Source organism: Amblyraja radiata, chromosome 37 (assembly GCF_010909765.2).
Source record: "Amblyraja radiata isolate CabotCenter1 chromosome 37, sAmbRad1.1.pri, whole genome shotgun sequence".
NCBI lineage: Eukaryota > Metazoa > Chordata > Chondrichthyes > Rajiformes > Rajidae > Amblyraja > Amblyraja radiata.
Genome location: NC_045992.1, coordinates 8,719,661 through 8,746,696, shown reverse-complemented (window position 1 = coordinate 8,746,696; position 27,036 = coordinate 8,719,661). Strand labels below are relative to the sequence as shown.

Genomic DNA, 27,036 nt, shown 5'->3' with positions numbered 1-27,036 from the left:
CAGTAGTAAATCACAATGCAGACGGAGGAATGATAGGAAAATATTTCTGAAAGATCCATCAATAATGGTGCTATGTGGGGATGCCACCAAATACAGCAAAGGTGAAATTATCAGGAATACCCCATATTCTTTAAATGAGCTGTTTGGTAATATTATGGAAATAAAAGGCATTCAAGATAGAAATGAGGATTTCAGTAATATTGATGTACACAAACACGTAAACTGATCCTCTCTGCAAATGCATAAAATCAAATTTGATATAGAAAATGGAAGACCAGTTAAAGTACGACAGCAAAAGATCATAATGCTTATGATATGTTCAACAAATGCACAATGGAAGAACCAAATTTATATTTTGAATAGTTCATAATATACTGAAGGTCTGATTTGTTGGCACAGTATGGTATAGTAGCTGTGAACAAACCAAACTCCATCTACATACTGTTGCTTGTCAGAAATTATAGCAAGAAACATCAGATTTCAAATTGTCCAAATCTACTAGTGTATAGAAAGGGAGGTATCATACAATCAGTTCATAGTGCAACCAACAATCGTTTCAAGTGACCAGCATCTGCTGCTTAAGGAACAACTATGTGCATATTAGGTGACTCCAATCCAATAATTTTCTTAATAGGGAAATGGCACAAGAGCTCGTCAATTTGATGGAAAATATGTATTCTACCTCTCCCCAATAATGGATTTTTGAATGTATGGGAGAAAACAACAGGACATTTTCACCTATATATTTGATTTACTTTTTCAAAATTCTAAATAAAACTTTTTTAAATTATTTCATTACAAGATTGTAAATGTTATTTGATGAAATTACAGATATCCAGGATCCTAAATCCCATACTTGTGTGAACAGTATTCTGATTTTGGGACCTTCCTTCCACTGACAAAGCTTGCATCAGTCTAATATCCTTACCTGCACTCGTTTGTTTTTCCACATGATAGTGTAAGCCTCAGGGGGGAAAAAATGTTGCCAGTAAATAGTAAATTAAAAAGTTGTAAAATGATTGTGATAAGGGATTTAAAAAAAATCTCAATTAAACTTTCAACTACGTTTTAATTATTTCACATTTGAAAGCATACAAAACTACGGATCCTCTTTATAAATATAGCCATGTATGAATTTTAAGACACAAATTCATGCCTTAGGATGTCCATCTAAACCATTTGTAGGAGGAACTTCAAAACATGACCATCACCTCATGCAGTGCTTGATGCGAACCATGCAACATAATCAAATACTTTAAAATGAGGACACCTTAGATCACTTCAGTCTACAGATTTATTTGGATTTACTAATTACCTCCATTCCAACAAGCCAAACATCAAAAAGAAACGTATAAAAATACAATTCAATGTATGTTTTGATAATGGCATTTTGCAAAAAAAAGTATTTGCATTTCCGCATATCCATTTCTTGCACTGCTTGACAGTCATGTTGAGCACAAAAACCATGTATTGAACCTTCACAGGGAGAAGTCCGCTCATTACTCCTGATTACTAGCCATCTTACACATGCGCCAAACTTCTTAAACGTTTTCAGCATGCTCACACTTCCATTTAAAAAGTCCCATTTTATTTTATATTTATCAATAGGAAAGATGATTTATTCAAAGACAAGTATTCTGTACAACAGCAAAACAAAGTGCTGGAGGAGCTCAGCTGGTCAGGCAACATCTATGATGGGAAATGGACAGGCGATGTTTCAGGTTTGGACCCTTCCAGACGCCTGTCCATTCCCCTTCACAAATGTTGCCCGACCCACTGAGTTCCTCTCGCGGTTCCCACATCTGCAGTTCCTGTGTCTATTTTGTGCCACAATTTTGTGAAGGACTCAGAACATAACAATGATGCTCGTGTCACATTGGTTAAAGTATACCTCCATGATCTTCGTATTAAAATTTTTTTTTTTAAGATTAAACAAACCTGACAACATTGGGATGGAAACCAGCGAGGTCAATTGCATGAGAGATAGGTAAATCTACTGGCAGCAGGTTAATATGCTCTGATAATTAACACCACAGTGTAAGAAGATTTAAGATGTCCAGTCAACATCAGCCCGAACTTGACAATCAGGTCTATAGTTCTTGACTCTTGACGAGTGGCCTTTGTTGGAGGTATTGAATTAATGTCCTAAATCATGGATCTATCTCTCGGAAAACAAAAGGTACATGTGTGCATTTGAGATATTGTGTAAAACAAACAGTGAGGCAGATAGACGAGGACAAAAGAAAAAGTGTTTTTCAAAATAGTTTAAAGATTTTTGTGAACTGCATTTATTTCTTGCTTACTTAGTCAATGTCTTTAAATATAACAAAAGTGCCCAGAAGCGCAAAGTTCCAACATGAAATATATAATTTGAAAATAAATGCAGCTGAACTTTCAGGGGCAGGCAGCAATGGAATTAAAAATGCAAAAGGTCGACTTCAAAGACTCCCAAGATGTCTCACAATGCTCTGCTAATGCAAATCAAATCAGTCAGTTTAACAGGAACAGACTAAGTCAAAGTGGATGAACAGTTGTGCGTTTCCCCAAATTCCTTCCATACTTCACTCACAATCACTTAACATATTCTCAATCTTAAAACAACTCAAACCTTAAATACAGAATTGCCAGCAACTTAAAACTGTCATCTCACTTTCCCATTCTATGTGGGATCACTGACCCAACACTTTGATTAGGTTTCTCCCTCCATAGATGCTGCCTGGCCTGCTGAATGTTTCTAGAGTTCGGTTTTTGTTTCAGATTTTCAGCATCTGCAGTTGTTTTAATATTTTGAGAACAATAAAGGAGATTGATTTTCTGTGTAGCATTTACACCAGTACTCAGACAGACTTTCTCAAAAGTGCAGAAAGTAAGTAAACTACTGGATGCCCAAATTAATTATTAAGACAGTGCAAATGACAGTTTCCCATTTATAAAAGGGGCATTTTCCATATATTGGGAAAATTCCAAAAGAACACTCAAGCCTCAATTTCCTGTCAAATAATGATTTAGTGTCATTGCAACCTTTTAAATGTTTTTATTTAAAATTCTGAACTCTTTGAGAAACATTAAATAAGCGTTGCCAGGCACAAAGCAGTCAAAACAAGATCATAATGCATACAAGCAAAGAAAACACACAAAAACAGGATGAAGTAAATTAAACACACAGCCCTATTTAAACTAAAAGCCACCATGGAATCAATGGAAAATAAAATATCAGTCTACCTTCTTCATACTGGTTCCCACAAAACTTTTGGCTTCTTCTTTAAATTGAGGTAACCTGCAGAACATTAACAAACGTTAGAAAGTATAAAAGTAAATTCCACAGAATAGTTTCAGTAATAAAAGGCATAGATAAGAGAACGGTCACAACCTTTTCCAAGGGTAGAGTCTAGAAAGAGAGGAATAAAGGGATTCGGCCAAATGCAGGCAAATGGGATTAGCATCGATTGCATTTTGAGAGCATGGACGAGTTGGGCCACAGAGCCTGCTTTCGTGCTGCACAAGGCTAGTAATACATAGACTTATGAAAACACGAGATAAATTACTTAGCAATATATAAGTGGAAGTGGCGGCGCTGTGATACGGCTGCGGCTCGCCTGCAGGCTGTCTGTTTTTACTTTTTTGTGTTGTTTTTTTTGTCTAGTTTAGTAAATTTTTTGGTTATTAGGTGGTGTTATGTGTGTGGGGGTGGGGGGGTGAAACAGGGCTTTCTGTCTCTCCCTTCGGGGGAATGCGACTTTTTTGTCGTATCCCCCTTCTCTTCCCCCGTCTGCGCTGAGGCCTAATGGCAGAGCTGGCGACCTCCAACCTGCGACCGACCTCGAGGGTCCGGAGGTAGAGCCAGCCAGGACTCACCAACGCGAGGCTGGCCGTCTTCGAGCTGTGGCGACGTCCGGGCAGCGGCACGACTCGGCGCTCCGGCGAGGGCGGACGGCGCGGGGCTGAGACACTCCTGTGCGGGCGGCACGGCTACCGGCTGGAAGGCGCTCCCGTGTGAGCGGCCTGGGTCCCGGCTGGAAGGCGCTCCCGTGGGGGCAGCCCGGTGCGGGGCTGAGACGCTGCCGTGTGGGTGGCCTGGCTACCGGGTGGAAGGCGCTCCGGTGAGGGCGGACCGGCTCCCGGCTGGAAGGCGCTCCCGTGGGGGCAGCCCGGTGCGGGGCTGAGACGCTGCCGTGTGGGCGGCCCGGTGCGGGGCGGAGATGGTGCTCCGGCGGCTGAGGCGGCGGCGACCTGGATTCGGGGCTCGGCCACGGGCCAGTGGAAGACAATGTCGGGAGCTCGCAGGGCACAGGCTGGTGCCTGTTTTCCGGAGCTCCCGTTGCAACAGCTGCGTCCGCTGGACTGGAGGGCGGCAGCTTTGACCACCCCCGGGCCGCGGAACTTGAATTGCGGGACTGATACCATCGCCCGGTGGGGTATCGCCTCGGCGCAGAGGGAGAAGAGGAGGGAAGAGACAGTAACTCTAAGACTTTTGCCTCCATCACAGTGAGGAGGTGTTTGGTGAACTCACTGTGGTGGATGTTAATTTGTGTTTATTGTGTGTTGTTATTATTACATGTATGGCTGCAGGCAACAACATTTCGTTCAGACCGAAAGGTCTGAATGACAATAAAGGAAATCTAATCTAATCTAATCTAATACACCAATGTTAAAAACCACATGAAGTAGATTATTAGGCAAAGAGAGCAGGTGCTAGATCATGCAATCCATGCATTTCTGCCCAAGTTTCATATTCCTTTAAGGAGTAAAGCTGTGGGACTGAGTGTCTTTGTAATAAAGTGCAGCTGCCTTAAAATGAACCATGCAATATCGGAAAAATAAAGCAGAGAGAGTTTTGGACAAACAAAACACACAATATTAAATTGTATATTAAAACCAATTTAAGATAACAAAAGAGAGAATGGACAGAACTCTTTGGACAAACTAAAGATACCAGTTTCTTCTCATAATTTATTGAATATCTGACGATAATCAGACTTTTTAAAGTAAAGGGTTATCGTTTAAATGCTGCACGCTTACTATCAATTAATTTACAGGTAAATTAACTGTAAATTGCTTTCTAAGATTTCTGTCCGAACAGCAGACAAGGCTCCACTTCTAGTAATTTATAAAAATGTGAAACCATATTTGCTCACCTGAACAGAAATCTTATTGACAGTGTGCATGCAACATTTTAAGAGAAAGAATACTATTTATATCACAAAAAATGACAGGAACAAATATATTACAGGACTACAGCTGCATGCTAAAGAGGCCTGTAAAACCTTGTTTCCAATTTTTTTTTCCTGTGGCCGCAAAAGGAAGATAGATACTCCTTCACTGGTACAGAGAAAAAGCACAAAGGGGGGCAAAGTATAGCAGAGACTGTGGATAAGCATTTACAATGGACAACATTTGAAATGCAGATCAATTTCTTGATCTTCAATATCAAAAGTATTACTTGCATTGGACACAAAATAATAGTGTCGCTGGAAAAAAACAGCAACTAATTTGTGTGGAATGAAACATCATATAAAGAGAGCTTGGAGGATCAGCTGGGCAGTAGCTACATCAAATGACCCTGCCAGCATAGTGCAGGCAGTTCCAAATCCACTTGGTCACGAACTTGCTAAGTCGCTCTCCAGATGGTCATCTTGGTGTGCAAAGGGTACAATGCAACAGTATCACATTCTGCCACAATTAACATAGAAACTTAAATTTGAGACTCAGAATGAGTTGCAGAAGGAGCTGCAGATGAAATACTGGCTTACCCCCAGCTGATCCCGAGAATGAAGGTTAAGTTGCCCGGTTTATTGTGCTTTGAATAGATTAGGCAGCTGCTTTGAACTGACAAAATACCTGTGGATATCCAGTCCATTAAAGTCAGCTTACATTATTCATACATATATAAACCACTGTCAGAGGACAAAATTGACCCAATACTAGTATATACAGCCTAATGGCTGGCTCAGTAATCTGGGAGGCAGAGGAGCTAAGTGTCAGTTCAACTAGTGTAAAGCCAGAGAGAATGGAAAGAGGAAATGTGAAGCTGATAAATTCTGTGATAGAAGGCTAGGATGATAAAACTGTTACTGAACAAAAACTTGGATTCACACAAACCAAATAATATGTTCAAAAGGCAACATCACACAGATCTTCAAAGCATTTCACACCACCATAAACAAGAAAAAATTAACTCAATTCCAAATAATTATAGCTTGACAATACCACTGTTCAATTGAAAATTTAAGAGACCATTTTAGATCAATAGAAGTTTTATATTTGCACTGATGAAATCTAAACAATAATAATGAAGCAAGTCCACTTTTTTGATATTAAGGTATCAACACACAAAATAGTTGCCCTTGGCTAGCCCCAAAGGAGAACTATGACAGGTTAATCTCAGCATTTCTACCTTGAGAACAGCAGCTGCACCATGTCGACCAGTGTGTGTTCAGCAGATTTCCTCAATAACTCTGCAGAGAGAAAAAACAAATAGCACAGGTGTCATTATGCATTGTGATATTATCAAGAGGCTCCAACAAGTAGACCTCCCTCCTAGTTTTGTTTACTAAGGATTAAGCAGAGCTTATTAAACCATTTTAAATTAAACTCAATGCATTTGTCAGACACAAACAGAAGGAAGATGGCACTGCAGCACTGTCAGTCCTTGCGAGCAGCTGTCTGTTTATCCCTTTACAGCACAAATGCCCTTTTACTGCTTTTAATATAAGGCACACATTTCGGAACACACGTCCATTACTTATATGGTTCTAACAGAGACAGATAAAGTCAAATCTTGATGAAAGCCATTTCTAATCTCGAATTTCTAAGACTTTAAAGTGAGGAAATGTTCATCACAGAGGGTTAAATCTTCAACAGGCAGCTAGAATGGAAAACCTGGATCGTCCTGATGCTGCAAAGGTCCTTTAATGGCCTGTGTGGAACGCAACCAAACACTACACACCACCAACCAGCAATGCCCCTTTTATGCAAAATATTTCTTACGTCAACCACATTGAAGGTTAGTTAAATATCATGAAACAAATATTCCTAACATGAGGCACTATGAATTTGTTCCACTTGAGCTTAGTAATTTACCAGCGGCACACTCACTCAACTTATTTAACTTAGTTATTTATATTTCCAAACACTATGCCTTTTATCAACCTAGTGGGATAAAAGTGCATACATTAAACCCAGCTGCAATAAAATTTACTTTACACCTGATTTTGCAAGAACTCCAAGAATTTAACATGGTTCCTTAATAAACAGCAAACAGCTAAACTGAGCAAGTGAACTGCATAAAAAGTGGTGACACCAAAGACGAGACCTTTTTAAAGCACAAATGGGATGGGCAAAGGATGAAGAGTGGCCATGAGAAAACACAAAATGTCCTGCCAGAATTCCAACATAGCTATAAGAATTCAGTATGCGCAGTTAAGTGGGAACAAGTTATTTGAGAGTCATTTAAGGGGGGGTAGATTATCTGACCTGCAGTAACTAGGAGTACTCCCCTCCCCTCCCTCATCACCACCACCATCCTTCATGTGTGAAGGCAACATTGAATCTACCATGGAGTCAGCCTACAAACCTGGAAGGAATTTCAATGGGACTGAATGGTTGTGTGGCAATAAATTATATCTATCTATCTATCTATCTATATTTCTTGCTGGTGCAGTCACAACTAGAAGTTGAGTGGCTGGTGTGTTAGGTTGGATGATCCAGCCCATAAAATAAGTCTATCTGCCAGTCAGTTGCAGATTTAGTATGTTTTCTAATTAAGAAAAACGAACTACTTACTCTGATTAGTTTAATGTTGCTACTGCTAATGTTGCAAACTACCTGCTCTGATCAGTCTAACTGTTAATTAAATAGTGCTTTGTCCCAGTTTTATGCTTAGATCCTTTCAATTTAGTAAAACTACCAGCAAGAACAACTGATCACTCGTCTTTCCCACAAAATAATTATTGATTGTGGAATGTCCTTGCAGCTTCAATCAAAGACTGCTATAACGTTTGTGTAATATTTAAAATATGTTTCTCCTCCAATTCATGATCAAGACTGGTTTTATTCAAATAATTGTATCTAGAGTTTATCACAAACTGTATAAGAGTGAAGGACACAGCATTTCATCAGTACCTATCTATATAAACATCATTATAATTGTTTGCCACTATATACTCTTAAACTGTGGGCTAACTATAGTGATGAGCTGCCGCAAAGCACATTGTACCAACCTGCAGCATTTACTTTCACTATTTGCATACTTCAGGGATATGTGCCGTCTGGTTAGGCAACTTGATCAGCATGGACGAGTTGGGCTGAAGGACCTGGTTTGGTGCCGCATAGATATACAAATCGAACATTTTTTAAAGGGGTGGATCGTCCGGTGAATTCAATCTGCACAGCTAAGGAGGGAACAGGAAGCAAGCCACCAGGTTTCAGATCAACAACAAAAAGTGATTCAGTTGTTAACCCACTGTGGGTGGTACAGTCAAGCATCGGTAGAGTTGCTGCCTTACAGTGCCAGGGACCCGGGCTTGATTCTGACTATGGGTGCTATCTGGATGGAGTTTGCACGTTCTCCCTGTGACCGTGTGGGTTTCCTCCGGGAGCTCCGGTTTGTAGGTTAATTGGCCGCTGTAAATTGTCCCTAGTGTGTAGGATAGAAATAGTGTAGGGGATGATCGCTGGTCGGCGTGTACTCAGTGGATCGAAGGGCCTGTGTCCACTATACATCTAGACAAAAAACTAAAGAGAACACCAGAAGAAAGGGGGACGGTTCGCAAAGTGTATGGATGCACATCCCGGGTCTTCATGCAGTCATACCTCACTCATCAACAAGACAGAGCACACTCCAAGTTGAGAGCAGGCTTTAAGATTGAAATGAGAAAATATTTTTAAGTGTCACTGATAGGGACATTCATAAACTATGTATATAGATTCAAATTATTAAAAAATCAAAATTCGATTAAAAATAAATCAATCTATGTGGGATAAACTGCATGTGTGATCTGGTAAAGTTGCCAATTAATTACTTCACTTAGTCATCATAAAACAAGAATACAAAACTTAAAAAGATAATAGAGAAACAGGCACACAGCCAAGAAAACTCACCACTGAGCCTCATTTCGAAGCATATTCGAAAACATGACTGCATAATTTCACAAACAGATTCATTAGTCAGGTGAGCACCAACAGGAGTAAGGAGTAAGGTTCTCAAGACCTAAAAATGATAAAGCAAAATGTTCATGTTTCGATCCATGCAGCCATTCAATGCAAAACCTTTTCAGAAATAAACACAAATGTTTAATTCAAGAATTATGCACGCTTTATCCTACACTGTATTAAAATAGATCAATCGGAATCCCTTGTTAATTTTATAAACCTGCTGTGAAAGCTCATCAACAAACTAATTTTAAAAGCGGAGATCAATATACGATGTATTTTCAATTGGCCCTTTGATCCAGCAATGCAATTCAATATGATCATGGTTGATCATCTAAAATCAGTACCTCGTTCCTGTTTTTTCCCCATATCCCTTGATTCCTTTAGCCCTAAGAGCTAAATCTAACTCTCTCTTGAAAACCAATGTTAACCAAAACCAATCATCACAAACCAATGCAGCTTTCACCACTCAGGGCCCAAAGTTAAAAGTTGCACTCGCAACAAATAACCCCAATTCTCAGTAAATTCAAGACTAGAAATGCAAATTTTTACTTAAATTCAGCACTAATTGGATCCAAAAAGTTGTCATGATGCAGATTACTCTTCTCAGGTTGGTGTATATTGTAGTTGCTCATGGAGGAAAAAAATTCACTCCCACGCTATATTTGCAACTCAGAAAAACACATAATTTAATAATTGGAAAATGTTAGCAGTTTGCATTTTCATGCAGAGGTGACTATCAAAAACAATTTAAACAAGATGACAAAGGTCATCCATATTTCAGCCATGGTGAAGCACCATGCATTACATAACAATTTGTGCTTGTCATAATGCTCCATTCTTGGACCACATAGAATCCAGTGGCAGAGTCCAGCTTGCTCAAAGTTTTCTCATGTTTGCTGGGGAAAATTCAATTAGATTAGATTAGATTAAACTTTATTAATCCTGTTATTCAGGGGAAATTCTGATGTCCTTGCAGCACACTAATAAAAATACAACATAGCATTCAAAAAGAAGTTCAACACAAAAACATCCCCCCACAGTGATTCCCACTGTGGGGGAAGGCACAAAGTCCAGTCCCCATCCTCTTGTCCACCCAAAGTCGGGCCTATTGAGGCCTCCACAGTCGCCGCCACGGCGCCCGATGTTCTCGCCGGGTGATGGTGCTCCGGCGTCGGGAAAACCCCCAGCGGCTTGGGGTGCCAGGAACGGCCGCCTTCCCACCGGAGACCGCGGCTTCCAAGCCAACAGACCGCGCCGGACGGAGCTCCGCACACGGGCGATCTCAGCAAGAGATCCCAGGCTCCCGGGATGTAACGTTCAGCGTCGCGCTGGCCGCTCCACTGAGACCGCGGCTCCACATTGTTCTTATTTCGGCGGTCCATAGCATCCTGGAGTTTCTTCAGCGCGGCCGACGCCAGGAAAGGCATCGCCCGCCTCCGAACTAGGGACCACGGGGCCTTTTTTCCAGCGCTCTGCTGCCGCCGCCAAAGCACGCAAGGTGTTCTGCCGCCGCCGCCAAGCCGATTGTTCTGGCCAGGTCCCCTCAGGGAAACGTCGCTCCAGGACCGCTGGTAGGCCGCCAAGGACAGGTTCGAAGTCGCTGCTCGGAGGAAGGCATACCACTCCGACCAGGTAGGGACTCGAAAGCAGTTTCCCCCTTCCCCCCCACCACCCCCACACATAAAAAGATTAGGCCCCTGACTGCACCTCAACGTACTAAAATATAAAAAAAGAAGGGAAAAAAAACGGACAGCTGCAGGACAGGCAGCCGTTCAGGACAGCGCCTCCCCCTTCCCCCCCACCACCCCCCACACATAAAAAGATTAGGCCCCCTGACTGCACACTCAACGTACTAAAAATAATAAAAAAGAAGGGGAAAAAAACGGACAGCTGCAGGACAGGCAGCCGTTCAGGACAGCGCCTCCTCCGAAATTAGTCTTGCTGTTCTTGTTCAAGCCAAACATACTTATCCCTAACGTTATAATGATGCAAATGATGACCATTTGGCTTGTCAGGTCCATGTCAGCAACCAGGGGAGTAATCCCATTTTTTTTTTAATTCCTGCGCTCATTATTTCACAATGGTCCTACAATTTATTCTCTTTCACACATGCCATCAATTCCCTTAGGTTCTTTTTTGCAACTAAGAGTAGTTTACAGTGGCGAATTAACCAACCAACATGTCCTTGTCCTACATGTTCACATGAAGTGATATCATGTGTAGGAAAGAACTGCAGATGCTGGTTTAAATCGAACGTAGACACAAAATGCTGGAGTAACTCAGCGGGACAGGTAGCATTTCTGGAGAGAAGGAATGGGTGATATTTTGGGTTCTTCTTCAGACTGATGTCAGGGGAGTGGGCGGGACAGAGATGGAATGTAGTCGGAGACTGTAAGACTGGAGGAAGAACTGGGAAAGGGGAGGGGATAGAGAGAGGAAAAGCAAGGGCTGTTTGAAGCTAGATAAGTCAATGTTCATATCGCTGGGGTGTAAGCTACCCAAGCGAAATATGAGGTGCTGTTCCTCCAATTTGCACTGGGCCTCACTCTGACAATGGAGGAGGCCTAGGACAGAAAGGTCAGATTGGGAATGGGAGGAGGGGTTAAAGTGCTGAGCAACCGGGAGATCAGGTAGGTTAATGCGGACTGAGCGGAGGTGTTCCGCGAAACAATCGCCGAGCCTGCGCTTGATCTTGCCGGTGTACACAAGTTGACACCTGGAACAGCGGATACAGTAGATGAGGTTGGAGGAGCTGAATGGTGGGTGTTCAGAGAGGAGGGGGGGGGGGGGAGGGCAAGAGGATTATTGTATGGGTGGGGAGTAGCTAGGGCCACCATATCATGCTATGTGATATCAAGCAAGTGATATCATGCCATGTATTGATGATGTGCACATTGTAAACCGACTTCCATCAATTATACATTTAGAATTCCAAGCAAACGGCTGAAGTATGGAATCCATTGTGCCCATGTAACTTATTAGGAGAGGAAGAATTTACCAAAAAGACAAAGTAAGCTGAGGACAAGAGAAGGAATTAATCAGAACAATGTAGAGTACTATGTAATCCCCTGATTCACAACAGAGACAAAGGAGAAATCCTGAAGCCAAAACATGGAATCCCCACATGGATTTGAATGAAATTGAATACATCATTACTCTAATTACTGGCCAAGTAACCAGATTTCATTTTAATACCAGTAACTAATTGGTTCCGCTGTTTTTCTTTACATTAACTAACAGGCAGCATTACCTGCAGGATTTTCATTAGGACAACTTCGTCACTCGCAGGGTCTGTGCCCACAAAACGAGCATGTGTGACAGCATCAGCCATATTTTCAATTCCCTCTGCTGCACCTTCATGATGGGGGTCTGCATAAAAAAACACTTCAGTATTAACATCCTTAAACTTTTAATTAACAATATTGAGCAAATTAAAGCTACTTCTAATTAGTCAGTTTAAAATTTGCACTATAGATGTTTCAGAGTTTAACGCTGTTAATAAAACCAATGATCCGCCATCATTTCTTTGCAACATAAGAGTGATTCAGGATTAATTTCATTATTGGTCAAAGTGCACTGGCATTTTTTTAAATTTTGAATCAACTCCTGGAACAAACCTAAAATAGGGTTAAGCATAGAGACTGTAGCTTTTGGACACTTTTGTCATGGACTTTTCACAACCTCACGTCCTTAGTAGGAAATATAATCTTCTGACTGGGATGAAACAAACTGGCAATATTGTGGTCTAGGTCCTGGGGGTTTTATCCAAACAGGGACTACTATATGCCACGGTGCATCTTCAACATCAATGTATTTTTCACATTCCTGCTAAGTACACAGACTTTACATAATCTTTCAAATTATCCGTCCATAGCGTGTGGATGAGGAATAGATTTAAGATGCTGCTGTCAAGTACCTTAGCAATGGCAATAATTAGCTGTGTACTCTGTGCATATATACGTCAAGACAAAATGGTTAACTTAGAAAGTTTAGACAAAGGGAGAATTGGCTGAATAAAAGGTTTTAGATTACATCAGTGAAAATACCTGACTAATGAATCTTACTGCTTCAACAGCATTGAGCTTTCTGCAATTTAAGTTATTTATTGAAAAATATAGACAATTACAGTTACAGGTTGGAAAGCTGAAGCATAACTTTACAATGACAGAACTGAAAAACAAAAAAATTCACACTACTTCACTGTCACATAAGGCCTAATTGTTTAAAGTAATTGCCATTGATCAGGAAGGAATCAGTAATCCAGAATAGTAGAGCTAAGTAAAATACATTTTCATGCTGGCTGGAAGCAGAACAGAGGTTTTGTTTTGACTTAGTTGAGTGGCTAAAAGGAAATGTAATGTTGTTTGCCCAAGTTAAAAGCTGCTGCACGGCTCAGCTGTGAGGAGATCTTGAGCACTGCATTACATAGTTAAACTGCACAGAATGTAATTTACTTCCTCAAAAAGAAATGCAATACTACTAACATGTTGTGATATAATGACAGTTCAAAGTTGAACACTTCCCTTGTGTTCAGCAGTGCCAAGGATGATGTTCGCCACAATTTTTACACAAAGGCACTGGCAATGACCACAACAGTGAAGCGAACAGCAAAACTCATAGCACCAAGGATGGACCACAGTAATATCGGAGGTGTCACTGATTTTTTTCCATTATTGATTTTAATATATATAAAAGATGGGAATAAATTGCCACGTATAGACAGGGGGCAGGTGATCATTTTATACAAGTAGCATAAACCACCCCCCCCCCCCCCCCAAATAAGCTACTTTGTTGAAGTTTAGCAACAATTTGGCACAATTCCAGGCATTAATCTGATCCGAGGGTTCTGCCCCAACTCATGCTGGCAACAAGGCATTAGACAACAATGCCATCATTTATTACCGTTCATGTTTAGATAATTATTATAGCAGTACTCCAGTGCAAGGACATAATGTATCCATTTGTCACAGGACACTCTTATTTCTAAGAAATCTAAATCTGGCAGCAAGTGAAGAAATGAATAAAAATACCAAGATATAGTTTATAAATCAGATTCACATACATAGCAGCTGGTTGGGATCTTGTAGTTCAAAACTGTACCATTCTCTAAACCAGCTAAAACTTTGCCCTTTTCTGTAAAGTGCAGTTGTTCCAGCTGCTGGCACAGTAATTAGCAACTTCCTTGCTGACAATTTATACCAAAAGTACAAAGGGAAGTAAATTTTTGATTTTGCATGCTGAAAATACATTCCTCACTTGGGCAAACTACTTATGTGCCTACTGACCAATACTAACCTGATTCCACTACTCACTATCTTTACAGACTATTTTATCTGTATCTTATTAGAAACATAGAAACATAGAAATTAGGTGCAGGAGTAGGCCATTCTGCCCTTCGAGCCTGCACCGCCATTCAATATGATCATGGCTGATCATCCAACTCAGTATCCCGTACCTGCCTTCTCTCCATACCCTCTGATCCCCTTAGCCACAAGGGCCACATCTAACCCTCTTAAATATAGCCAATGAACTGGCCTCGACTACCCTCTGTGGCAGAGAGTTCCAGAGATTCACCACTCTCTGTGTGAAAAAAGTTCTTCTCATCTCGGTTTTAAAGGATTTCCCCTTATCCTTAAGCTGTGACCCCTTGTCCTGGACTTCCCCAACATCGGGAGCAATCTTCCTGCATCTAGCCTGTCCAACCCCTTAAGAATTTTGTAAGTTTCTATAAGATCCCCTCTCAATCTCCTAAATTCTAGAGAGTATAAACCAAGTCTATCCAGTCTTTCTTCATAAGACAGTCCTGACATCCCAGGAATCAGTCTGGTGAATCTTCTCTGCACTCCCTCTATGGCAATAATGTCCTTCCTCAGATTTGGAGACCAAAACTGTACGCAATACTCCAGGTGTGGTCTCACCAAGACCCTGTACAACTGCAGTAGAACCTCCCTGCTCCTATACTCAAATCCTTTTGCTATGAAAGCTAACATACCATTCGCTTTCTTCACTGCCTGCTGCACCTGCATGCCCACTTTCAATGACTGGTGTACCATGACACCCAGGTTTCGTTGCATCTCCCCTTTTCCTAGTTGCCACCATTTAGATAATAGTCTTCTTTCCTGTTTTTGCCACCAAAATGGATAACCTCACATTTATCCACATTATACTGCATCTGCCAAACATTTGCCCACTCACCCAGCCTATCCAAGTCACCTTGCAGTCTCCTAGCATCCTCCTCACAGCTAACACTGCCCCCCAGCTTAGTGTCATCCCCAAACTTGGAGATATTGCCTTCAATTCCCTCATCCAGATCATTAATATATATTGTAAATAGCTGGGGTCCCAGCACTGAGCCTTGCGGTACCCCACTAGTCACTGCCCGCCATTGTGAAAAGGACCCGTTTACTCCTACTCTTTGCTTCCTGTTTGCCAGCCAGTTCTCTATCCACATCAATACTGAACCCCCAATGCCGTGTGCTTTAAGTTTGTATACTAATCTCTTATTGAAGCTTTAAGTTCACTCAACAGCATCTCCATCAATGAGCAATGGTAATCGCTGAGATCCAATGTTGATAACTGGGTCAACTTCTTTTTTAAATGTTTCTTTCAGATATCTTCTTCAAACATGAAAGACTGAACTCAAAAACAATTTTGTGCACTCATTTTTGTTATGTCATATACATTCATCAATTAATACAGCATAATGAAACTGGTGCCCATAGCAAGCGTAATCATGCTTGCAGGTCTGGACTAAGTTTACTGACTGGGGTCAGAGTAGGCGTTGTCCTCCCTGGACTGTGCATTTATGGTATCAATGTAACAGAGGGAATGCACAGTTAACATGTGTAATGTTGGCAGTTTTCCAAGCTTGAGGCCAGTCAAATTTCAAAAGATTTGCAACTATCGCCTTATTGAAACTGTATTGCGAATCCACGAACACACATGCAATACAATATGAAAATGCCTTACTTCCTTTCCCGAGTATTTCCCGAGACCATTTGGCCCATCAAGTCCATGTTAGTTCTCAGAGCAAACCCATTAATCCCTTTTGCCACACATTTCACTGTAACCTATTCTCCCTCATGTGGCTGTCAATTCTCCTGGTCAGTAACCACTAACCTGCACTAAGAAATACTTTTACAAAACAGAGTATCATTATAAAATTATTATGACTACTTTACAATTATTAAATCTAGTTAAATTATAATGAATTATCACCTGCTACAGTAAACACTGATATTTTATGCCAAGTTACAACATTAATTCAGAGCAGGTTTCCAGTTCTCTTCCAAGGACATAATTAAACGGAAAATTTGTAATTCATAATGCAACATTGCTCCTCTTCATTTATCAGTTAATTTATTTGTTAATTTACATGTGTAACAAAGAACTGCAGATGCTGGTTTAAATCAAAGGTAGACACGAAGTGCAGGAGTAACTCCGCAGGACAGGCAGCATCTCTGGTGAGAAGGAATGGGTGACGTTTCAGGTCGAGACCCTTCTTCAGACTGATGTCAGGGGAGTGGGCGGGACAAAGATAGAATGTAGTCGGAGGCAGAAAGACTGTTGGGAGAACTGGGAAGGGGGAGAGCGAGGGGAGGCAAGGGCTATTTGAAGTTAGAGAAGTCAATGTTCATACTGTTGGGGTGTAAACTACCCAAGTGAAATATGAGGTGCTGTTCCTACAATTTGCACTGGGCCTCACTCTGACAATGGAGGAAACCCAGGACAGAAAGGTCAGATTGGGGATGGGAGGGGGAGTTGAAGTGCTGAGCAACCGGAGATCACGTAAGTTAAGACGGACTGAGCGGAGGTGTTCAGCGAAACAATCGCCAAGCCTGCATTTGGTCTCGCCGAAGTAGAGAAGTTGATACCTGGCACAGCAGATACTGCAGATGAGATTGGTGAACTTCTGCTTCACCTGGAAAGACTGTTAGGATGGAGTCGAAGGTGGAGGTAAAGGGACAGGTGGTGCAGCTCCTGCGGTTGCAGGGGAAAGTACCTGGGGAGGGGGTGGTTTGGGTGGGAAGGGACGAGTTGGCCAGGGAGTTTCGGAGGGAACGGTCTCTGCGGAAAGCAGAAAGGGGTGGGGATGGGAAGATGTGGCCAGTGGTGGGATCACGTTGGAGGTGGCGAAAATGTTGGAGGATTATATGCTGTATGGGGTGGAAGGTGAGGACAAGGGGGACTCTGTCCTTGTTACGAATGGGGGAGGGGGAGCAAGAGTGGAGCTCCAGGATATCGAGGAAATTCCTTTTGGAATAAATACCACACTGGAGGAATGCTGTGAGCATCAAAGCAATGTACGAGCTTCATATTTTCCATTCAATTAGAGACTTGCTAAAAATTACCACGGCATTGGACATCTAAAGATACACCAAATCTAAGGAAACTGTTTCAGATGCTGAACCTGAACAATGTTAAGAGCAAAAGTCACACAAAGGTTACTTTTCTTGATTGCAGAGATGATCAGAAAACACAATTTGATAACTAAAATCACCAAATCCAACTTACCAGCTACCAGCAATGTAACAGACATGTCCCCTTGGTTATTTGAGCTATTCTGCTAATCATTTCTCAGGTGCACAGGAACTGTATCCAATAATTTAAATACCTATTCAAATTCTTTTGTTAAATCAGAGAAGATTGAAATTACAACAAAAATTTTAAATGAAATTTAGATTAACTAGAAAATTCAAAGAACCAATGTGGTGCAGCAACATCTTTTGCCTCGAGCAGTGCATCGCCTTGGAATATTGATTATGATAATTAAAATGAAAATTATGCTTGGAACCACTGTCAAAAACGTTGAGTAAATGTTCAAAGACCATCTCAAAAAACAGCTCTCGCACCCAGATTCAACCGAAAACAGATGAATTAACTCATGCCACTGTCATCGGCTCGTTTTCACAAAGAAAAATCATTGCAAGAAGCACTTAGATATTGACATATATTGGCATAATGTATTCAAAGAGCATGGATCTTTTTCAACGTCCATGTCACTGATCGGCTAAACTCTGCCCAAGTATAAAGCAAATACAGGAAACAAAAAATACATTCATCAATAGAAATAACATTTATATTACAATAATTTACATATATACAACACACATGATATTAAAACATCACAATTAAATTAAGTTGAACCGATGACCAAAAGGATTGAGGCCCAGAAAGGCAATTCAAAAGCCTCAGACTTGGGTGACTGAAGGCACAGTTGGCAGTAATACGGTCATAAACATCTGGTTCAACAAGAAGCCAGAAAAGGATGAGTGACTTGGTCAGGTAGGGTACAAAAAAAAGTGGGAGGGGAAAGGACATAGAGATGAGGACATGGTGGTGTCTGGAAACAAGAATGAGAATATTAAATTCTAAATATTGCAGGACCGTAAACCAATGAAGGCCTGGAATTCACTTGATGGGTGATTAAAGTGCAGGGATCTGAATTTTGTATGAACTCAATTAACTGAAGATGAAAGATTCTCTTGCTGTGCATTGAAAAGGAACAATGAAAATGACTTGCTAAGCATTACTGTAGATTGCAAAGAGCGAGTCATATTATCAAGACAAAAAAAAAAAGTTGTGAAGCAATGTCAGTTAACCAGTGAACAAAGACAGTATCAATGATAATATTGCAAAAAGCAGCAAAACTTTCAGGGATATTATAACTTGGGCATGTAGAGACATTTGTTTTCTTAAACTAATTCCTTTTTTATTTGTGTCTGGCATATACAAAAGCCAACAATGAATGAACTGAAAGATGTGCAATCACTAAAACTTGGCATTGCGAATGCTCTTTCAGACACAAACTAGTTCCACTTGCTCTAGCAATGACTGCTTTCCTTGCACATACCATAAACTATAATTAACAACTCACAAATTGACACGTATACTCTGTGAAATAACACTTCTTAAAATATATGTTTCAAATGGAGAAATCAATGCCACCATGAACAGGGACCCAATTTGCACCTAGAATACCAATGGCATCCTAAAAGAAATTCAGCACCTAAAGTTAACAATTGGTATACAATTTCTCAATGTTGAAAGGAAAAGGACAAGCTGAAAGGAATAAATAGTGTTATGTTGCATTTTCACGACTTTCAAAAATACTTCATATGAAAGCAAAAACATACCATTAATAATAACTACTTAATCAATAATTGAAGTTTTTAGTCAAAAATCATTTATATTTCTTAATTTTTAAATTAATTCATCTTTTCTCAAACGATGAAGATCTCAAGTAATAGACTTAAACTTTTCAAATCTTACTTTATTTGAAGATTGGTTCCTGCTGAGTTCAGCAAACATTTTTCTACGGGACATACACATATTTTCCTGCAGCCTTTAGATTTAAATTGCGAAATATACTTTAACCAAATCTCAGGATTTAAAAAAAAGTAACATCTCATAGAAACATAGAAACATAGAAATTAGGTGCAGGAGTAGGCCATTCTGCCCTTCGAGCCTGCACCGCCATTCAATATGATCATGGCTGATCATCCAACTCAGTATCCCGTACCTGCCTTCTCTCCATACCCTCTGATCCCCTTAGCCACAAGGGCCACATCTAACTCCCTCTTAAATATAGCCAATGAACTGGCCTCGACTACCCTCTGTGGCAGGGAGTTCCAGAGATTCACCACTCTCTGTGTGAAAAAAGTTCTTCTCATCTCGGTTTTAAAGGATTTCCCCCTTATCCTTAAGCTGTGACCCCTTGTCCTGGACTTCCCCAACATCGGGAGCAATCTTCCTGCATCTAGCCTGTCCAACCCCTTAAGAATTTTGTAAGTTTCTATAAGATCCCCTCTCAATTTCCTAAATTCTAGAGAGTATAAACCAAGTCTATCCAGTCTTTCTTCATAAGACAGTCCTGACATCCCAGGAATCAGTCTGGTGAACCTTCTCTGCACTCCCTCTATGGCAATAATGTCCTTCCTCAGATTTGGAGACCAAAACTGTACGCAATACTCCAGGTGTGGTCTCACCAAGACCCTGTACAACCAAATTGCTTCAAACAAACAGGGGGGGGGGGGGGGGGGGGGGGGGGGTCACATTTTGCTCACTCAGCAAATGCTTATTTTTCTTTCATTAAATTGTTTATTTTTTTATTTTTTTTTATAAATATGCACACTTGCATTGATACTGATTAATTCCAAGATCACCTCAGAATTTCTTTTTCAAAATGATGAAATACTGGAAATTAATGTCGATTTTTTACTTCCATTTAATGGCAATCAAACAAGAACTGTGGGCCCTGTCATTGCCATTTCCTTTGCTTCCTCATGCTATTTAGCTATATTTCAAGCCGATAATATGCATTTTGATATTCATTTTCTTTCAACTACTTTTAAAGCACATTTGCATTTTATACAACACTTTAACATTTAATAAACTCTATAAACCACTATTATACAAGTATTTTCTATTCATTCTTACCTACCCTTGTTCCCCATATAATTAACTAGTTCAAACATATCTTTTTTTTAAAACAAGCTAGATGCACCAGAAAAGAGCACTTAGAAATTTAGTTATTCCGTATTAGTGTCCCCAATAAGCCAGTATTTTTTTCTACTGAAAGTCATAGACATTGCATCTGAAACAGAAATGTTCACTGATCTAATCTAGGAATAGGCTACAGTCTTTGACAAGTTTGTCTGAACAAGGAAATCAGAGCTGATCGGCAATGTAACTTCACATTCTTGCCTTCCTTTAATGCAGACTTTAATGACTTTGCAACAAGGGCCAACGGCAAAAGACAAAAACTACAATATTTTTTAATTGTCCTCTACATGTAAAAATGTTTCCTAAGTTCAAACTTGAATAGCCTGCATCTATTAATTTTTACTACATTGCCCAAATGCAGGACTACCTCCTATAGAAATAGCTTCTCCCCATCTACCTTACCAATGTCATATCTTAGCAGTTCTAACATCCATTAGATGCAGCTCTAGTTTCTGTAATACTTAATTTAACCCTCAAATCCGGGTATTATTTCTCCAAACCCGAGTGGAGAGATTACTTCTGGGCAAACACTTTTCAATGTGTACTCATTGTAATGCAGGGATTTAAATAGCTGGAGCATGATTTTTACCCCACTTGTGTTGAGATTTTGTACAATAATGACTAGCAATCTTCTTGACTATTTCTACCCCTGTTCATAATCTTTGTGCATGTTTCCTCAAGTTTATTTCGATTCCTAATGCCTGATCCTACAGAACACCGTTCTATGCTTTTGAAGTTCAAAATATATAACATCACATTTGCCCATGCCAAAATCCTTTTTTTTTTTAAATCAATATCTCTTCGCAATTTAATAGTTAAAGCCATGTTGCTTGCAATGCAGACATCCTTTGAGTTTTCAGCAAATTATCTGTGTTGTCTTTTCTTTCTCTACTTTCTAAATAATTTCTAAATACAGTGACTGATGTGTTCCAATGTACACCCTTGCAGTATTAGTCATGCCCTACCAACTTGGTTATCTGCAATTTACTCCTACTGTCCTTTCATCCTTTTGCCAATGTTATCTTCAGGTCAGTAATTTACCTTCACTTTATAACTTTCTACTTTAGCTAAAAGTCCAAAGAATAATACTTATGAAACAATATGATCATAATACAGATATAACATTTGTGGGAAATCAGACAATTTCATTTATTTACACAAATATTTTCTGAAATGTAAAATATTAATAACTACACAACACTTTACAAATTTATCTTTAAATTGTTCTATCTTCATACGAGTTATCCAAATAAAGATTAAAATTTAATCGTGTTTAAATATTAATCGTTGCAAAATTGTTAATATGTCCAAATAAAAATACTTATGTAATCATTTAATCCAGGATGGAACTTCATTTCACTTTATATTTAAATCAAATCAATGATGCATCTTCAGTAAAAATTCCAGTTAACCTATAGGTGGCACTATATACAAGCATGGACAATATGCTTCACAAAATGACTTGTACATTTTTCAAAGTATCACAAAATTAAATCATCAATAAAAGTTATCATGCATTAATCGCACATCCAAAAAACCTCCAATTCTTAAAATAGCTACCTCACTATATCTCCAAACAAGATCTAATCATGCCGAATCTTTGTGTTAAATTGTGGTATTTAATATATATTTTGTGAGAAACCTGCACCTTTAGATTTGACATAATGTCAAACTGAGCATTTTATTCCATCCTTGATCTTGATTTTTCTCTAAGTAAGCATTAATTTAAGAACAAATTACTGATTTATCAGAGGCTGATTTTCCTTTCTGTAAAAGTGACAAATCATTGATAAATTATTTGTGTTTTTGTATGAAACTTCTGTTCCATAAGAAAAGCAACAATTCATAAGAAATGCATCAAAATTCTAGAACTATAATCTCCTCATCAAACAGTTAAGCTTACTAACCATGCAGAATTATAACCTATTTAAACTCATGGACTATCAAACCTCATGAGAAGCACGTGTAGCTTCAGTACAAATACCGTGCACGCCACAAAAACACTGTCCTGTGTAAAATGATCATTGTGTTGAATAAATAGGTGAGGCAGCCAATGGGTTTAAGCAATGTGTTCACAGACATTTTTAATTTTCCAAGTCAAGTCTGTTTGTTTAGTCACATCTCCATAGAGACTTTAATTGAAATTTATGAGGTCAGACATTTTGATTTGAAGCTATGCATGCGAGTGTGGAAACAAGCAAAGTCAAGTTGTTGGTTCACTGTGTACAAAAAATAGCCTGCTTTATTCAGTTCCATGTTTTTTTAAATGTACAGTATAAAGATATGGGTTTATAGCATTATATCGGGGCTGAAGAGTGGAAAGTCAAAGAATAGCACCGGCTATTATTGTAGATTTCAGACTTAGTGGGTGTTGCACAAAGCATAAAGTGTAAGGACTGCGTTTGCAGGAAAAGAAATGGAAGGTGGTGGAAATGACAACAGAAATAAGGCTTCAAAACAAAACTCGACGTCTAAGAAATATATCCCTCATGGAAATATTCTGTTACAAAATATTTGGTTGTTACTTAACCTTAAGTCTAATCTTTCACATGCTTTGACCACATGTTAGCTCTGTGCATATTTGGATAAATTGCACTCATCGGGAGATAAATTATCTTGGAATTTTTCTAAGTCTACTTCTTTTACAGTTAACATGTTTTAAACTCTTCCATAATGCAACTCAGAGTGGACATCGCCTTCTGCAGAGATCCCCAAGAGCAGACAACGAGACAGCTCAAAGTAACAAAGCAATTTGTTGATTCTATATGAAAGAATCATCATGTCAGGTTTAAAAAGATAAGCAAGATAGGAGCTTTCTGGGTCAAGCTTAAACTTCAATCAAATAACAATAATTGATTCAAGTGATTTGTGGAAAGCTCTATGTACATATGACTATAACAAAACATGTCAGGTTTCCAGGGTCCTAATCCTTCAGGCCAGTTTGGAATATTACAGCCACAAAGGATGCTTAATCTGCTATGTCAGCAATTCTCAGTAGAATCAGTGCTCTCGTCCATGTTGCTCTGAAGCTTTCAAGCAACGACCAAAACAACAACTATGCATGGATCAATAGACACGAGAAAATTATGCTATTTCTCACTTTCCTTGGGATCAGCAATGACTTCCCTGCGTTTCAGTTCTGTGACTTCATAGGTGGTTTGTGGTGCTAATTGAATCAGAGTCTCATAGACAAAGAGACAGGCCCTTCATCCCAGCAGGTGCAAGCTGACCATTTAAACCATCTATACCTGCCCGATTTGACCACATTAGGTCAACATTCTTCTCTACCTTGCATATCAAAATATGTGAATAAATGTCTCCTAAAATAAGTGATTGGATCCGATTCCACCAAATGGAATTTGGTGGAATCTTATGGAAACCTGATAAGATTAGCAGGAGTGTTCAAAAGGGAACTGCAGATGCTGGAATATCGAAGGTACACAAAATTGCTGGGGAAACTCAGCGGGTGCAGCAGCATCTATGGAGCGAAGGAAATAGGCGACGTTTCGGGCCGAAACCCTTCTTCAGACTGATGGGGGGTGGGGGGGGGGGGGGAGAAAGAAGGAAAAGGGGTGGAGGAGGAGGAGCCCGAGGGCGGGCGGATGGGAGGGTGGGAGGAGACAGCTAGAGGGTTAAGGAAGGGGAGGAGACAGCAAGGGCTAGCAAAATTGGGAGAATTCAATGTTAATGCCATACGGACGCAAGGTCCCCAGACGGAATATGAGGTGCTGTTCCTCCAATTTCCGCTGTTGCTCACTCTGGCAATGGAGGAGACCCAGGACAGAGAGGTCGGATTGGGAATGGGAGGGGGAGTTGAAGTGCTGAGCCACCGGGAGTTCAGGTAGGTTATTGCGGACTGAGCGGAGGTGTTCGGCGAAACGATCGCCCAACCTACGCTTGGTCTCCCCGATGTAAATCAGCTGACATCTAGAGCAGCGGATGCAGTAGATGAGGTTGGAGGAGATACAGGTGAACCTTTGTCGCACCTGGAACGACTGCTTGGGTCCTTGAATGGAGTCGAGGGGGGAGGTGAAGGGACAGGTGTTGCATTTCTTGCGGTTGCAACGGAAAGTGCCCGGGGAGGGGGTGGTGCGGGAGGGAAGGGAAGAATTGACGAGGGAGTTGCGGAGGGAGCGGTCTTTGCGGAAGGCAGACATGGGGGGAGATGGGAAGATGTGGCGAGTGGTGGGGTCACGTTGGAGGTGGTGGAAATAGCGGAGGATTATGTGTTGTATTTGCCGGCTGGTGGGGTGAAAGGTGAGGACCAGAGGGACTCTGGCCTTGTTGCGAGTGCGGGGATGGGGAGAGAGAGCAGTGTTACGGGGTATGGATGAGACCCTGGTGTGAGCCTCATCTATGGTGGCGGAGGGGAATCCCCGTTCCCTGAAGAACGAGGACATTTCCGATGCCCTGGTATGGAATGTCTCATCCTGGGAACAGATGCGGCGTAGGCGGAGGAATTGGGAGTAGGGGATGGAGTCTTTACAGGGGGCAGGGTGGGAAGACGTGTAGTCCAGATAGCCATGTGAGTCAGTGGGTTTGTAATGTATGTCGGTCAGGAGTCTGTCCCCTGCGATGGAGATGGTGAGGTCAAGGAATGGTAGGGAAGTGTCGGAAATCGTCCAGGTGTATTGGAGTGCCGGATGGAAGTTGGTGGTGAAGTGGATGAAGTCAGTCAGTTGTGTGTAGGTGCAGGAGGTGGCCCCAAAGCAGTCGTCAATGTAACGGAGGTAGAGGTCGGGGATGGGGCCCTGGTACGTCTCGAACAAGGATTGTTCAACGTACCCGACAAAGAGGCAGGCGTAGCTGGGGCCCATGCGTGTGCCCATAGCTACGCCTTGTGTTTGGAGGAAATGGGAGGAGTCAAATGTAAAGTTGTTGAGGGTGAGGACCAACTCCGCTAAGCGGAGGAGAGTGTCAGTGGCTGGGTATAGGTTGCTCCTCTGGTCGAGGAAGAACCGGAGGGCTCCGAGGCCATCCTGGTGGGGGATGGAGGTGTAGAGTGACCGGACATCCATGGTGAAGATGATGGGGTGAGGGCCCAGAGAGTGGAATGCGTGGAGGCGGCGGAGAGTGTCTGAGGTGTCTAGAACATAGGTGGGGAGGGATTTGACCAAGGGGGATAGGATGGAGTCAAGGTATGTGGAGATGAGTTTGGTGGGGCACGAACACGCAGAGACAATGGGTCTGCCGGGAGAACTGGGTTTGTGGATTTTGGGGAGAAGGTAAAAACGGGCCGTGCGGGGCTGGGGAACGATGAGGTTGGAAGCTTGGTCGGGCAGGGCGTGGGAATTGATGAAGTCGGTGATGGTGCTAGAAATGGTGGCCTGGTGCTCGTCAGTGGGGTCATGGTCCAAGGGTAAGTAGGAGGAGGTGTCCGAGAGTTGGCGCGTGGCCTCAGCTTTGTAGAGATCGGCGCGCCAGACTACCACGGCACCTCCCTTGTCGGCTGGTTTGATGACCCAATCTGGGTTTTTGCGGAGTGATTCAATGGCAGTGCGTTCAGAGGGGGAAAGATTAGAGTGAGACAGGGGAGTGGAGAAGTTGAGGCGGTTGACGTCGCGGCGGCAGTTCTGAATAAAGAGTTCCAGAGCCGGGACTTTATGAGGGGGGTTCCACGAGGAGGGGGTGCGTTGGAGACGGGAAAAGGGGTCATCATTGGGGGGCGAGGACTCCTTCCCATGGAAGTGCGCTGTGAGGCGGAGACGACGGTAGAAGCGCTCCAAGTCATGGTGGGCGCGGAACTCATTGAGATGGGGACGAAGGGGGACAAAGGTAAGACCTCTGCTGAGGACAGACCATTGGGTGGGGGAGAGGGGGAGGTCGGGGGGGATGGTGAACACCCGGCAGGGTTGGGAGTTGGGGCCAGAGGAAGGCAGGTGGGTAGACTGGGGACGGGGCGATGTGTGGGGGGGGATTGTGGGTGTTGGAGGAGTGGTGGGTGGTCAGGGGGTGGGGGGGAGAGAGGGCTGTAATGTGGGTGGGAAAGAGCGGGGGTGACATGGTTGGGGGGGGATGGGGGAGGGTCAGTGGAGCAGCCACTGAGGTTAGCAAGGCTGGGCAGACGGGCGCTAGGACCCAGTGGAGTTAAGTCCAGGAGAGTGGGAGTAAGCACCGTGGAGGCTGCAGGCCCAGTGCAGAGTCCAGGCTCCAGGTAAGGCGACGGCTGTGGGTTGCTGGAGGGGGGTGGAGTGGCGCGGGTCACCGGACCCGATGGTCGGAGTCCAGTGGCGCTGGTCAACGGACCCGATGGTCGGAGTCCAGTGGCGCGGGTCACCGGACCCGATGGTCGTAGTCCAGTGGTGGTTGAGTCGGGGTCCGCGGACGATGCGTGGGTGGGCGGAAGGTCGGCGGGTCGGCGGCGAGATGAATCGGGTG

At 41.9% G+C, this 27,036-nt stretch overlaps 1 protein-coding gene across 7 annotated transcripts in view; it reads right to left on the bottom strand.

Moving 5' to 3' along the window:
- gbf1 (golgi brefeldin A resistant guanine nucleotide exchange factor 1) overlaps window positions 1–27,036 on the bottom strand; it is a 186,265-nt gene that overhangs the window by 57,058 nt on the left and 102,171 nt on the right. For 5 of the 7 annotated variants that reach the window (XM_033012557.1, XM_033012563.1, XM_033012558.1 and 2 more), the window contains 5 exons: window positions 12,404–12,522; window positions 9,100–9,208; window positions 6,395–6,455; window positions 3,223–3,277; window positions 929–964 (listed from right to left, as the gene is read on the bottom strand). In XM_033012557.1, the coding sequence (XP_032868448.1) occupies window positions 929–964; window positions 3,223–3,277; window positions 6,395–6,455; window positions 9,100–9,208; window positions 12,404–12,522 (380 nt within the window). The remainder of the gene's footprint in view (window positions 1–928; window positions 965–3,222; window positions 3,278–6,394; window positions 6,456–9,099; window positions 9,209–12,403; window positions 12,523–27,036) is intronic. The other 2 variants (XM_033012561.1, XM_033012562.1) reach the window with 1 other exon arrangement.